Consider the following 15698-nt stretch of genomic DNA (forward strand, 5'->3'; position numbering starts at 1 on the left):
ATTTAGTAGACACGCACAGATAGGACAGACAGACAGACAGACAGAAAAGTTTAACAAACTGTTGGAAAAATCGTTGGACCAACTTTTCCCCTGCTGGAAAATGGCCTCATCTCATCGTGTGGATGCTTGTGTGCGTGTATGCGTGTATATATATTATATGCATGACTGAGTGTGGGTGTGTGCGTGTGTGGGCAGGCGGGCGGTTGGGCGGTCTGTCGGTCGTTTCAACGGTTGAAAGGTTTCTTTTTACGTAGTTTCGAAGTGGTGATGCTGCTGCTGCTGCTGCAATGAAAGAGTAACCCCATCAATCAGCGATCATCCGCTACCGAGCGTTCAACTCACATCTCGTTGGCATTTGTGGCAGCCCTTTTTGTCCCCCATCCTTCCTCCTCCAAGCAGATGCCAGCTCCTCCAGATCGCAGGCGCTGCTGCTTCAATCCGACACCCTACTGCTGGTGCGTGGGCGCCGCTCCGGGGACAAAGTAACCGCCCTGGGGAACGGCTGCCGGTGCCATTATGGGGGCCAAACATTCTCCGGCGCCGCCGACATGGGCGCCCCCGAGGGATTGAACACATCCACATAGGAGTTCTTCAACGCTGCGAAGTAAACGATTTGAAATGTTTATAAATATGGTTTGAATGCGGTCTAAATAGATTTTTCTAGCATTACGGAGTTAGTACAAATTCTATTATCAAATTTATATTTTTTTAATTTTAGGATAAGATTTTAGCATTTAAAACAAAATTGCTAAAGAATTCAAGTCCAATTTATTCTTAACAATTCGGGCAAACTAAGACTGAATTAATATATTGTCGAGAAAGGCATTTTAAACAAAATCATTCCAAATCAAATTGATCGATTTGTTTGCTACATTTAAAGTGGTTATTTGTTTTATTTTTTAATCAACTAAAAAGGGTCTTCTTCTGATTTGAAAACGCCTTAAAAATCTAGGTTTAATACTGTTTTTAAATTGAGACTGGTAGTAGGTTACTCACTGCGATTGCGTTGCATCTTGAACATGTTGGACTGCAGCTTGGGCTGTGGTCCTCCGGGAGTGGCCGCAGGATTAGGAGTCGCTGCTGCCACCGGTGCAGGTGATGGGACAGGAAGTGGCGCCGGCGATGGAACTGTGGGCATCATTTCGGGCGCCGGAGCAGCCGTATAATCAATGGGACTGCCATACATTTGCGGCTGAGACGGGGGCGGCTGGTCCATCGACGGTGCTGGTTGATGGCCACCCAATGGGTTAGTGGCCATTAGGGGCGGCTGTGTCGATGCCGATGCCGATGCCATGCCCATGCCCATGCTCATTCCTGGTCCGGGCGGCATGCCCATGCCCATGCCCAGATCACTCATCTTGGGCGGCGGCTTAAAGCTCTCCGCCTCATCGACATTGCCCTCGGTGTTCGTCCAGCATTTGCGCTCCTTGTCCCACACAATGGTCGGATTCTTGTCATCCGGCAGGATCATTTGGTTCTTCGGCTTTAGCGACAGCTTGTTCCACAGTCCGCCAAACCAGCCCGCATTCTGATTGCCAGGTGCACTGTTTGGGGGGAAAGGGAATGGTATATGTTTTAAAAATGTTTATCATATTTTCGAATTTTTCTGTGTATCAAATACATCTAGAATTTATCAGACACTAAGACTCACCCAAGATCGCCGCCGGAATTGGACTGTTTGCCCGACGCCTGCTGTTTGCCGGCAGCCTCAGAGGAGGCGCCTCCAAGCGAGGGTTTCTGGCCAGGATGAGACGCACCTCCGTCATCCTCATCTCCGTAGCTCTTCGACTTGGGCATGGAAATAGCCGGGCGCACCTGTTGTTGCTGCTGCAACTGTTGTTGTTATTGTTGTTGTTGTTGTTGTTGTTCGGATTGCGATTGAAGTTGGAGTTAAGAAATGGCATTGGATTAGTCTTCTGCTAGAGGCATTCGGTTTAGTCATAAGTCATAGAGAGTTCTTAGGCAGAGTAGAGTGTTAAGGTTGGTTAGTAACAGATTGGTTACATGGATTATGGATTAGTTAAATCGAATCGAATGAACAACGGAAACATGGAAAATTAACCAACTGGCGCAGTCAAAAAAAAAGAAAAATCTCTTGCTTACAATTATCGTTTATAAGGCTTAGTGATAACAGATTGCTTAGGGGCACATTAAGACTAATTATAGTTTTTAACAGCTAACAGTTAAGACAGGCTCCAGGTACAGAAAGCTCCCAAAAAAAACAAAAAACAAAAAAATAAATAAAATAAAGCAGCGATGCATTTGCTCCTCATTTTCTTTCTACCCAAATCTCTTTGTAAATACTGATCTGTTGTTTTTTTTTTTGGGAAATTCGTTTACAATTTCTTCTTAGATCTAAGAGTCAAGCTTGGATTTGTGGATGTGGTGCTGCTGCTGCTTCGATGGCCTCTTCGCGTGGGTGCATCGATGTCGAAGGTGCGCACGGCAGCTACCGGTTGCACCTGTTGCTCCTTTTTGCTGTCCAGATAGTTCTCGAATCGACTGAGGCTCTGCTCCACCTCGGAGCACATTTTCTTGTAGTTAAGTGGTATGCCTGGATTGGCTATCAGCTCCTCCATGGACCACACATGCTGCGGCTGGGCAGCACCTGTGGCCGCCTCCACGGAAGTCGTTGTTCTCTCAGCCCTTCCCAATCCTCCTCCTCTTGCACCCTCTTTGCCTGGTATAATGCCATACTTGTTGAGCAGTTCGTGGGCATAGTAATTGCCATCGTCAAAGCTCTCGTCATCGTCGACGGCATAGGGGAATAGATCCTCGTCCGCATACTCGTCGTCCTCCTCCACATCCTCTTCGGCCTGCTCCTCACCCTCGGCATCCTCATCGATAACGTAGTCGTGGAGCATGTAGTTCCGATAGCGTTGCAAGTCGCCACGATCTGCATTCGCCTCGGGGTCATAGGTGTTGCTCTTGATTTGATTCTGCACCTGGGTGAGGGGCATATCAATGGGATAGGTGCCATTGAAGACAATGTGGGGCTTCCGTGAGTGATGTACTTTCGGCTTGGCTTGGGCCAAGGCCAATGTGTTTTCCTCATCCTCATCATCAAAGTCCAGTTCATGTTCGAATTCTTGGTCCGATTCAGCAATGGTCGTGGGTAGATTAAAGTTAACCCGCTTCCCAGATCCCGATGATCCTCGAGCACCTACTGATGTTGTTATGGAAGTTGTGGGCGCTGTGGGCGTGGCTGTGACTGTGGCTGCTTTGGCGGCAATGAAACGTGTGGGCGTGGTTAGCGTTTTTGGCGTAGCTAAGTAAGGACTATTTTGGCTGTTAGACTTTCTACAACTTAGTGATTGGTTAGGAAGAGCAGTTGATGCTGCGACTGCTGCTGTAGTTGCTGATGCTGCTGCTGCTGCTGCTGCTGTTGTTGTTGTTGTTGTTGTTCTGTTGCTGTTGCGATTGTTGCTGCTGTTGCTGCTGCTGCTGCTACTGTTGCTGCTGTTGCTGGTAGCTTGATGTCGTTTATTTATGTTGGAATAGCTACTTACATCATTCAAATTGAATGCCTTGGCCGATGTTGTCGCTGTCGTCGTTGCTGTTGCTGTTGCTGGTGTTATCTGGGCAATTGCTGCTGCTGCCGCTGCTATTGTTGCTGCCCGCGATGTCTCATGTCTTTTCCTCAATGCACTGCTGCTCTTCTCCTGCTTCAGAGCATTCGATTTGAAACGATTGTTGCCGCTGACGGCTCCATTGCTGCGAGTATGTTGCTCCTGTTGCTGCTTAACCTGATGCATCTGTTGCTGCTGTTGCTGCTGCTGGTGCTGCTGCAGTTGTGCCTGCTGCAATATGTGCTGCTCATCCTGCTCCTCCTCATCCTTAAACGCAGCTTGATTCTCATTCGGCTGCATTCCATTTGGATAGAGGCATGTATTTAATTTGATGTTGTGTGTATGTGTGTGCAATTTGATTAGAAACTTGTTAGCAATTTGGCAAGTCCTATTTTAATAGCTATAACACAAGTTCAAAACAGGTCAAAACTTAAGGCGTAAACAGAATTACATAAAATACAAAAATAAATTATAATATATAATAAATAATAAATAAACGAACACATCAAATACATTGATCAACTTAAAATAAACTAAAAATGTAAGTAAAGCAACAAATTAACCCTCTGTATATCTTATACTTGTTGATAATTAAATTCTTTTTAACAATAAAGGCATATCATAAATGAGAGGAAACAGCTAAAGATTTCACAAAACATAAGTTTAAACGTGGCGCTATAGCCTACAGTAAAAAATATATTGTAAATTAAACTCAATTTAAATACTCTTCTCTCTCTCTCTTTGCGAAAAAATGAATGGCATATTGCAAATGCATAAAATGAGAATACAGAGGGCTTAAGGACGGCTGATTCCTGAACCTACCTCATCGCCATAAGGCGGCTGCTGTGTGCCCGACCAGTAGTCGTATCCATAGCCAGACGGAACAGCAGCTGGATCTGCTGGCTGTCCTGTTTGATAAGCCTCAGTTGCGGGCTCTATTTGGCCATAAGTGGAAGTCGGTTGCTGAGGCTGCTGATCGTATTGATGCTGCGTCGCATTCGGATCGTATTGATGATGGTGATGCTGATGCTGAGTGGCATTGGGATCGTAGTAGGTCGGTTGTCCCTGGCCATAAGGATCCGATTCGGCCGGCGCTTGAGGTGGTCCTGGCTCGTAGTACTGTTGTGGTGGCTGCTGGTGCGCTTCTGGCAGAACTTGCTGTTGATGCGGCTGTTGATCCACTGAAGGTAATTGCTGCGATTGCAGCGTGCTCTCCACATTGCTCTCGTATTGCATGTTCAGCTCTCTGAACTGCTTATTAACCTCGGCAAATTGCTGATCGATGTCGTTTTGCTCCTGCTGGATTTGCCTTTCCTGTTGCAGTTGCTCCAATTGCTCCTGCTGAGGTTGCTGCAAAAGATGGATTTACTGCATTAGTAACTAATACGGGAACATTGAGTGGGATTTGACCCACCACATCGGCCAGGGAACGCAGCTGACGCAGCCAGGCTTTTTCCTCGGGAGCTGCAGCATCCTTGTTGGTGGCATTCGGCGGACTCGCAAATGAGACACGATTGATCAGGATGGGATCATGGTAGCGCAAGCGTTCGGCCAATCCACAGACCTTCAAAGTTTAAAGTTTATAGTCATAAAACGTTATCAATAATATCACAAATAAACCTACCCGCTGAATAAAATCACTGTCGTAGCTCTCCGGCTTAAGTTCGATGTGCCTGGCGATTTGCTCCAGATAATTGGTACAGCGGAAGTGCTGACCGTAATCGAGGATCCGTGTGGCCAGCAGGAACTTGTAGTGCTGGAAGTGGGCAATGCTGAACTTGGGATCGAACAGCGACCGTGCGTACTCGTAGATTTCCGTCATGATGATGGCCTCGTTGCTGGCAAACTCATTGAACTTCTTGTAGTGCGATGAGCCCAGTAGTATAAGTCTGCAATCGAAAATCAGGGTTAGAAGGAAGAGTAAAGCCATGCTCTCTTAAAGGGCGAAAAAAAAACCCACCTGGGCACATTGGCGGTCAGAGTGGTGAGCTCTGTGGCCGAGCTATCGTACCGCCCGAACTCCTCCTGGGCCACCAGATAACAAAAGTGTGCGGCATAGATGTCGCCACGCTGGAAAAGCGTATCGCCAAGGGCCACCACCGAACTGCGATCGTATTCCGGCTGGCGACTCTTGTTCGTCACCAGAATGGAGAGATGCGAGCGCCAGTCGCCCCACTGTTCGTCCCTCAGCTGACTGACGCACGCCGGCGTGTGGCAGCTCTTCATTTGGTAGAGCGTCTGCAGCGGATCGTTGGCCTTGATCGCTCGGTTGAGGAACTTCTGGGCCACATCCGTGAGTGCATAGCGATCCTCGTAGAGGGCCAGGAAAAATGCGTGCGTCCACAGGCCATTGTCGGTGGCCCACTGGAGTGCCTCCTCGACATTGCCGCGCAGCACATAGCTGCGGAACTTGTCCGTGGCCGCCTGTTCCGACAGCGCCGTCTGTCCCGCTCCTCCACTGGCCGTTGCAGTTCCTGCATCGGCTGCATTGGATGCGCTAGCTGCAGCATCTGCTGCAGGTGTCTCTTCTGCCGCAACACCCGCTGCACCCGATTCGCTATCCAAATCCGAATTCTGCGGCTTTTCGGCTGCAGCAGAAACATCCTGCTCAGCATCCACATCTGGTTCGGTCTCCGCCTCGTATTCGCTGGGATCGTAGGGATAATCCTGCTGGTTCTCCAGCAACAGATCACCCACATCCGTATCAGCGATGTACTGTAAGTATACAAAATAAATAACGTTTAACAACATTTTTAATTTTCAACAAAAAAAATCAATTGGAAATTTTTAAGAACTTTATAAATCAATATGATCAATCTAGCATTTTAAATTTCAATAATAAAATCAATTGCAAACTCTTTAAAACTTATGAATCGAAATACACACACTAACATATTTGTTAAGTTTCATTATTTCAAGCCCTACATAAGCTCTACTCTAATAAAATAGGAACGCGAATTCCTTAGAACCGTAGAACAAATTGATTTATAATCGTATCCAATTAAAATGCTTGCATTGGAGCCCGATTACTGGGGATTCATTTTTAAATTTCAGCAATAAAATCAATTGGAAGTTGCAAAGATCATAAGGAATTAACATACCTAAATTAACATATTCCTTAGTTCTTATAATTTTAAACGCTACATAAGCCCTACTTCACTCGTATTTTAGACCGCAAATTCTTTAGAACCGCAGAACAAACCCATATCTAATATAATCCAATCGCCTGCCCCCCCAATCTTACCCCATTCTGACGCAGCAGCAGGATGAGTAGGTGCCACATGAGCGCATGCGAGGCACGGTACTTGACCACGTTGCCCTGCGGCTTCTTCTGCGTGGCATAGAGCACGGTGCAGCCCCTCGTGGGTCCCAGTCGGATCTGCTCCTTGCAGAAACTGATGATCTTGTCCTTGTGCAACTTGCGGCCCTGCAACGGACCCGGATACATGCGCAGCAGGCTGCTCGTTCCGTCCCGGATGCGTGGCGGTGCCACCTCCACGTCGTTGCGCAGACGTCCACGTCCGGCGTACTTTGGCTTCACCTTCAGCAGCAGGCTCATCGCATACGAGGCCACCAAATGTGGCCGGTTGAACTGCAATGGAGTGCGTCTGCGTGGCGGACGAACCACCGCGGTGGTGATCACCGTTCCAGCGGTGGTCACACCACCGTAAGTCGAAGGAGCCGCTTCGGCAGCAGCTCTGCGATGGAGCACAAACAAAAAATGGCATTAGTACAGTGACAAAAAGACAAGTGTGAGAAAAAGAAATAAAAGAGTTTCGAGTTCATGCAAAATCGAAAAGAAGATTAACAGTTTTGGAGAGATCAGAGATCGGGTTTCGGAGAAAAGGCGGTAGGGAACAGTGGAATCGAAGGAAAAAGAACCCACCATCGAAGAAGATTTCAAAAGATCCCACTGCATGCGACTTGCTAGAAAAAATGTCGACCTTTTAAAACCCAAAACTTTTTTTTTTCTAACCATAAATCAATGTTTTTATGATTTTAATTAGCCCGAAAAGGCAATTTCATTCGTTTTAAAAAATTTGACAAAATCGATATTGGTTATTTAAAGTCGAAAGACAAAAAATGGTTAAAAATTGAAAATTTACTTTAAAGTTGCTTTTGTTTACGTTTTATTAAATAGCTGTAAATTTTAATTGGGTTTAATCTTTCTGTCACTAACACACTTGATAAGGATAATCTCTATTTATCCACTGATTATAATTTCGAGAAATCGATATTCGAATTCAAGTGCATACATTTAATACAGTTTTTTTTGTGTTATGAAGCAATTTAAATTAATATATATTTAAAAAGAAAAAAAATTTCCAACCAACCAATGTAAATTGTGAGACAGGGACAGAAAACGAGAGATCGTCTGTTCTAGAAGGGGACAATGCCATGAAACGAAATTCCAAAGCAGCAAAGGGTAAGTGCGACAGAGAGGGGAGAGAGATGGAGAGAGTGGGTGGGGGAAGTCAGGTGTTTTAGATGTTTTGGTTTTTGTTTTTGCTTAGATGGCAGCGCAAAGCTTCACAGAGAGAAAGAGAGAGAGAGAGAGAGAGAAAGAGTACGAAAGAAAGCGAAAGAATGGGCTTGGTTTCTTCTGGGACAGCAGATTTGTTGATTTCGGTATTTTGTTTTAGCTTTTGTATACACTTGCAGAATGTATCTTTATTTCGATCAGGACATTTTTGTTCCCATTTGGTTATGTATCTTTCATTATATTTTTGAGCTACATTGTTTATAAACAATCGGACCAAATGAGCACATCTTTGTTAAGATAACTTACTGCCCATTGCCTGACTCGGATTTTTAAAAGGTTTTGGAAGCATGATTTGGATTTGATTAAGAATCGGTCAACTAGGAAACAATATTGTTTTAATCAGATAATTGTATAAAAAGTTTGCCAACTATTGTCGTTTATATCTTATCTTAAAATTAATTAAAATTGTGTATCACAGCCTATTGCTGTCTGATTAAAAAAAAAAACAGAAACTTTGTAAAGATAATTGAATGCCACTGTTTGGGGAAGACAATTTCAAGGAGGGACATTTTCAAATAACTCTGACTTTTGACTATAACTTGGGTTTAAATAATACATAACTGCAAGGTTATATATAAACTTTGGCTTGGTTTATCTTTTCTTAGTTTTTTTTTTTTTTTTTTTTTTTCTATTTTTTGACCACCTGATATCGAGACCGCATTCGGAACCAGCGTAATACGGTCCGCATCGGGAATTGCGTCCATCGCCGTTTAAATTACTCAACGAGCGCGCACTGGAGAGCGAAGTATATGGATGGTACTGGCCATAGATGGATCCTCCGCGTGATCCATAAAAACTGGCATTATCCTCTGTAACCGCAAAACTGGAGTTTAAGTGATCCTCCATCCTATGTTGTTGTTGTTGTTGCTGTTGTTGTTGTTGCTGGTAGATCAGCTCTTTGTATTGGTGACGATGGAATTCATTGGCTTGGGTTATGTATGCGTGTGTATACCTGTATGTATGTAAAGGTGGGCATTTTGGGCAAAGAGCACAATTGATGTTGTTGTTGTTGTTGTTTGTGTTTTGTTGTGCATTTTGTTGTTTTGTTGGTTAGAGACGAAAACAGTTTTGCGGTTATTTACGAATTTGCATTAGTTTTATTTTTTTTGGTTGGGTTTTTTTTTTTTTTTTGTGTATTTTGTTTTAATTAGTAAAAACGTACACATCGAACGGCTCTCGGGGATCAAATTGGAACATGGAATATGAAGGGGAACGGGATCCAATTGGAATATGTATGGGTAACAACGCAAGGGAAAGAGAAAACTGCAAGAGAGCAAGCGAGACCTCAAATTCTAATCAATAACTACAAACGATTAGCAATTTTATTTATTGATAAGATTAAAGCCCAAGTCCAACCTCAACATTTGTAAGGGGGCGGGTGGGTAAAAGGGGAAGAGGAGAGGGTTTTTGTAAATCCCATAATGTTAAACAAACTATGTTAATCATTGGTTTCCAGTTAGCACAGCAAGCTAAGACAAATGAGAGAGGAAACAGCAGCTACTTCAAGATCACAAACGTTAAGAGCAGGATAAAAGATGGGTCAGACTAAGGGTTAAGGTGTGCGGTAACGAGGGTTAAACAAAACTAAAGGAACGTTGGCAAAATAACACTATTTCGGATCTCCCGAAACTTTGGATCCTAAAACTAGCAGAGATTGTCAAGATATTATATGTTTCACTTTCTTTTTAGTATTATATTTATTTTTTCTAACCAAATACCTCACGACATAGAGAGAGATATCACTAGTTTGAAGTTTGCGCATTAACATGCTATCTAATTCATTTAATCTCCTTTTTTAATGACAATAATTTATGGATCATTAAAAACCGATTTAACACGCTCAAGTCATGATGTCAAATGACATCACATTTGAACGTGTGGGCGGGAAATAGGTTTATTTAGAGCAAAACTTAGACATTATAGAACTTTATTTTAAATACTAACTGCGCTGAAACCTCAAATTTAATTGATTAATGAAATACGATCACTTATTATAGTATTGAGATATATATTAAAGTACGAACAGTATATTTCTTCATAAAATAGTATCACAGCTGGATACGAAAAATTACTTTATTCCCTTTTATTAATGAATTTATGTGTTGTCTTGTCTAAAATCTCTGCAAGTTTTTGGGGATACTATAGATGACCTAGCAAACCATCATAGATATATAAAAAAGGCCAAATGGTTTTCGGCAAGGAGCAACTAACCTTTCTCGTTCCCTGATCAGGGCGGCCTCACTGCTCCCGCTGACACTGCCTCCGCTGGTGGCGGCCACCAACTGGGCAGCGGTCACCGCCGGAACCGAACCGGGCACCAGTCCGGGAATCGCTGCTGCACCCGGAACTCCGGATTTCGATGCTGCCGCCGAAACAGCAGCCGTCATCGAATTGATCATCTGGCCGTAGAACTTGGCATACATATCGGCATAGGCGTGTGGATTCCGTGACATTTGCTCGTACATTCCGTACGGATCGTAGGCACCGGAAACCGCATATTGATCGTAGTTGCGACGCTTGCCAGAACCGGAACCACCGGCTCCTCCGCCGCCGCCGCCGCCGCCACCGCCACCGCCACTTGTGTTTCCTCCATTGACCCGATCCTTCTCGAGATCGCTGTTGCGAGAGCTCTTGCGTCGGTACTCCTCGTAGTAGTCCAAGTTCCGTCGGCGGCCATCTTCCGTGCGGCCACTGCGTCCCTGATTCTCGTAGCTTCGTCGTCCGCCGGAGGAGCGGGATTTGTCGGCCGATGATTGCGACTGCTGCTTGGTGGAACGTCTGGAGTACTTGCGATTGCGATCGCGTTCACGTTCGTAGTCGTCGAACTCCTCTTCGGCGGCACTGCGTCGCTGGCGATCAACTTTACTGCTCCGACCGCCATTACCTCCGGTTCCAACTGGGCCACCGCCAACACTACCGTCCAGCTCCCCTTCGCCCAGGTGATTAATCTCCGGATTATCCGATTCGCCGTCGTAGTTGCTATTGTTGTAGCGACGCGAGTGGTCATAGGAACGCTCCTGATCCTCGCCACCACTGTGATACTTGTTGGATCGTCGTCGCCAGGCCCGCTCACGATCCCTGTCCCTCTCACGCTCCCTATCGCGCTCCCTTTCCCGCTCCGTCTCCGGTTCCTGGTGGCGACGCGAACGGGTGGTCTCCTGATTGCGCCTGTGATGCGTTTCCCTCATGGATTTGGTATCGTGGTGGGCAGCGCCGCGTACCGAGTCCTCCGTTTCGCCATCGTATGTGTAATGACCATGGCTGCGCCCGCGACCACGCCTCTCCTCCATCTGATCCCGGCGCTCACGCTCACGCTCACGTTCCCGATCCCGCTCCCGTTCGCTCTGCAGGAACTCATCCGATTCATCCTCGGATTCTAAATCTAGCGAGGCATTGTTCCGACGTCCTGCCGCCGACACACGCTTCTTCTCCAGCTGAGTTGGGTGTTGCTGCTGCAACAGTGTTTGCTGCTGTTGCTGCTGCTGTTGTTGTTGCTGCTGCTGCTGCTGCTGCTGATGCGACAGTGGCTGCGGTTGATTCAATGGAGCCGGTGCCTGTGGCGGATTATTGTGATGTAGCTGCTCCGGCTCATCGGACAGAGCATTGTGATGCATATTGTATGCTACTGATGTTGGGGGAATTTGGGTAAAGACCTGAGCTGGTGGCGGAATAGCTTCCCGATCCTCCAGATTCTCGCCATCGAGGACCACCTCGCGCTGTTCTCGCAAGGATAGCGAGACAGGAGCGCTGGTCTCCACGCCCGTGACCACGCGACGCGGTGGCGTCTGTATATTTCGCACTTGCTGCTCGCCATCGGAGGTGTCCTCGCCATCCGCCTGACGCTCCTGCATGTGCAGGGCAGCCGCCTGTGCCACATTCAACGGTGGCTGCTCCGTGGCTCCGGTGACCAGGCGCTGCTGCTGCGAGTCCAACTCCGGTTGACCCAAAACCAGACGCGATAGGCCCGGTGGCGGCAGCAGACCCGCATCCTGATCCGCTTCACCTTCGCCCAGCTGCTCGGACAGGTGACTCGTCTGCAAATACTGGGCCCGCTCGTCATTCGGAGCGGACAGCACCTCCTGGTTGTCCGGTTCCACGGTCTGGACGACTGGCTGTTGAAGGCTTGGCACCGATGGTGGTGATGCATAGAGCGATGCGGCTGGACCAGGAATGTGTGCAGAATGAGTGGGTACACCCAGTGGAGCTCCAAATGAAGCCTCAACAGGTGGTGACGCTAGTAAATTGAAAGCATCTCCATGAGCTTCAGCTGGCACACCAAATAGCTGCTCCGCTGGTGGTGCAATTGGTGCTACAAGTGCTACAGGTGCCACAGGTGCCACAGGAGCCACAGGAGCCATTACAGCGGGTGCCGGAGGCGAAGGAGCTCCTCCTGCCGGATTGGCCATTATGTTAACCCGCTTGCTGAGACCCGTGGAGCGTTTGAATGGATTGCCAGCCGCTGGAGTCAAGCTGGGCGGCAGTGCAGCTGGTGGTGCAATGCTTGTTGCTGGTGGTGGCGCTCCCACGGGAACCAAGGCTACTGCTGCTGATGCTGGTGGTACTCCCAAAGGAACCAAGGGTGCTGATGGTCCTCCTATCCCTGCGAGATGCGCTGTAGGAGCTGCTGCAGCAAATAGTGATGATTCCACAGCAGGCAATGGTGCAGCAAACGCAGCTGCTGGCTGGTTTTGGAACGCTTGAGGAGGCACAATGGCATCCAGTTCGGGTTCCTGCCCAAGCTCCGGCAGCGGTTGCGGCTGCTGCTGCTGCTGGTGGTGCTGCAACAATGGTGTCGATTGCTGCTGCAATGGTGGTGGTGGTGCCTGCTGATCCGATGGTGGCGGCAGTTCCACGTTGTTATTGACATTATTACCGGTGGCAAAAACTTGCCAACTGCCTGGTGAGGACGGCACGTTGAAGGAATCCCCCAGCAGTTGTCCCGATGGCTCCAACAAGGCCTCGTTGCTGTTGCTGATGTTGCTGACGCTATTATTGTTGCTGTTGTCGTTCCAGTCGTCCCAATCACCCCAGCCATCGGTCCGGCCACCGCCTCCTCCTCCGCTATTATTGTTGTCAAACGAGTCCAGAGCGGGTTCCGCTGGAGCCGGGACTTGGGGCTGCTGGTGAGTGGGATAATACAGTTGCTGCTGCATTGCATGTTGCTGCTGCGTAGGCTGTTGATGTTGCTGTTGCTGCTGCGGGTGCAGTTGTTGCTGCTGCTGCTGCAAAGGGTGTTGCTGCTGCACCGGCTGTTGCTGCTGCTGTCCCCCAAAGTAGTTATTGTAGTTCAGCGTTTGCTGCTGCTGCTGCTGCTGCTGATCCTCCGGCCAGTAATTTGGCTGCTGTTGCTGAAACATTTGGCTGGCATAGAGCTGCTGCGGCTGCTGCGGCTGCTGCTGGGCAGGATGAGGTTGCTGCTGTTGGGGCGCTGCATGTTGCTGCTGGGGAGGTGGATGCTGCTGCGGCGCCTGTTGCTGCTGCTGCTGCTGCTGATGCGGTGGCAGCCAGGGCGCATTATTTTGCAACATGTTGGAGCTATAAAAATAGGAACAAAACATATAATAAACTTTATTAAGCAAGGAATGTAAAATATTAATTGAAATCTAAAAGCCTACTCAACTTAAATATAATATCATTAATAAGCTTTAAAAAACCTGCATATATGTACATATATCCCCTTTGTTTACACAAATAAATATTTGCAAATCTTTATATTTATAAGATTGCGAGTTTATTGCAATTATTTCTTAGAATTTTCTTCTGAGTTTAAAGGATAATAATGGTTCATATTTTTAAGTATGAAACATGAATTCAGCCAGATTTATCTTATCTCCCAATAAAAATAAAATAATGGCATGATCTTAATTTTACCTAACTCCTATGTAGTTTTTTAGATAACCAAGAAAACTAGTTGTCATTTAAAAGTCCTTCGTTTGTAAGTTTCAAGAAATTCTTTTTAGATATTTAACCCATAACAGGGTTATATGTATGTATGTAGGTGTTAAAAGGAGTTTTCGGGGGAGTGTGTAGGTGGTGGGGTTGTTAGATTTGTGGAGCGGTTCAATGAACGAAACCTGTTTTGAAGGAAAATTACCCGTTTTCCCTGATTTTTCACCAATTCCAGTTGGCAAGTGCAATGGCAAATACGCAAATGAATTTGGAACAGTATCGAATATAGTATAGGTTTATAGTGCTGCAATAAGCGAAAAGCAAAAGTTAAAAGTTTACGTGGACGTTTGCCATATATTGCCCCCACTCTTAATCTTCTTCTTCTTCGTTTTGTTACCACCGTTTAGCTCTCTTTTACTGTTGTTGTTTTCGTTCTCTTGACGCAGAAGGTTTTCTCTGCTGCATTTTGTACTCTTCTCTACGCCACTGATTATAATATTTGCACTTGATTTTCGAGGACTGACTTTTGCATATTTCTTGCTTATTTTAAATTATTACATTTTTCTTTTTTTTTTGTTCCGTAAGTCAAAAGTGAAAACACTCTCTGGGGAGCGATGAAAAATTGGAGCAGTGGTTGGGATAGGAAGAGAGAGCTTCTCTCTCGGCAAAAAAGAACCATACGCAGGGTTGCAATGCGAATCCGGTGTTTCTGCAAAACTGACCACACAATTATTTTTACTGACCATCCCATCAAATAAAAAACCAAAACACTTGGCAGTTGGCTTTGTCAATTTCTTATAAAAATAAAACCACACTCAAATTTACGAGAGAGCCGCTCTGCAGGTAAACATACACACACACAGCGGGCACAAGTGTCGATGTCCCTTTCCTTTTTCTCTTCGCCTTCTAATTAGCTTACTCTGCACAGTGACTTACACAAATCGCTTGCTTATTTACACGCACGTAGTACTGTTCTCTGGCAGTTGACTAAACAATACATTTACTTGTTTGCTAATTGCTAAAGCAGTCGTCTTCGGGTTTTAAATAGTTAACTATGGAACTTTTTCGATCCGAACGCAGCAAAATCTCCCAAATGCCAACTCGACTTTCGTGGCGTTGCCAGACTGGCAAGCGGACTGTCAGACAGGGTGGCCAGACTGTGGGCAGATTAAAGATGGGCGAAAAACAATAGTTTAATCTAAAAAAATTAATATATTTAAATTGGAGCTATAATTATTTTTAATAATTATTGCGTAGTTATAATTTAAATATAACACAAAAAACAAAAATTGTATATGATCATTTATTTTTAGAACCGTAATCACTAGAAGTTTTATTTCAAAAATTTTCAATTGCAGGATTCGTGGCGACACCTTGGCTTTCGTCTCATCGCATCACAGTTGGCATAATTGTTTTTAACGAAATGTGATTTTTTTTTCATGGGGCTATGACACTACACCGTTGGCCTCATTTATTGACGGATTTTTTTTTTTTTTACTTTTCAAGAAAAATGACTAGTTTGAGTCATTTAACAGCCTTATTTAATATATACACCTACACACTGCCAGTACCTCAACATGTAACATATTTTAAATTGCTTACAATTTTTGTATGCACTTAATTAAAACAAATTCCCCCTTGATTTCCGTTTTAAAATCTTAGAAATGACTCATGCTGAGCCCGCTCAATTTAATTTG

The 15698-nt window shown here is 45.7% G+C and overlaps 2 protein-coding genes across 3 annotated transcripts in view; one reads left to right on the top strand and one right to left on the bottom strand.

Moving 5' to 3' along the window:
- The window catches only part of LOC128264553 (uncharacterized), a 230872-nt gene that overhangs the window by 167953 nt on the left and 47221 nt on the right, over window positions 1-15698 (top strand).
- On the bottom strand, window positions 378-15143 carry LOC128264555 (uncharacterized). Of its 2 annotated transcripts, XM_053000095.1 has the most exons (12): window positions 14938-15143; window positions 10324-13647; window positions 8756-9064; window positions 6814-7267; window positions 5530-6284; window positions 5194-5458; window positions 4984-5133; window positions 4392-4919; window positions 3510-3863; window positions 1652-1833; window positions 997-1544; window positions 378-597 (listed from the first exon to the last, which is right to left on the bottom strand). In XM_053000095.1, exons 2-12 carry the CDS (start codon window positions 13638-13640, stop codon window positions 515-517), a joined length of 6945 nt encoding a protein of 2314 aa, XP_052856055.1. In that variant the 5' UTR covers window positions 13641-13647; window positions 14938-15143; the 3' UTR covers window positions 378-514. The 2 variants fall into 2 exon arrangements, with proteins under 2 accessions (XP_052856055.1, XP_052856056.1); XM_053000096.1 differs by lacking the exon at window positions 8756-9064 and having other exon boundaries at window positions 14938-15142.

Source organism: Drosophila gunungcola, unplaced genomic scaffold (assembly GCF_025200985.1).
Source record: "Drosophila gunungcola strain Sukarami unplaced genomic scaffold, Dgunungcola_SK_2 000074F, whole genome shotgun sequence".
Lineage (NCBI taxonomy): Eukaryota > Metazoa > Arthropoda > Insecta > Diptera > Drosophilidae > Drosophila > Drosophila gunungcola.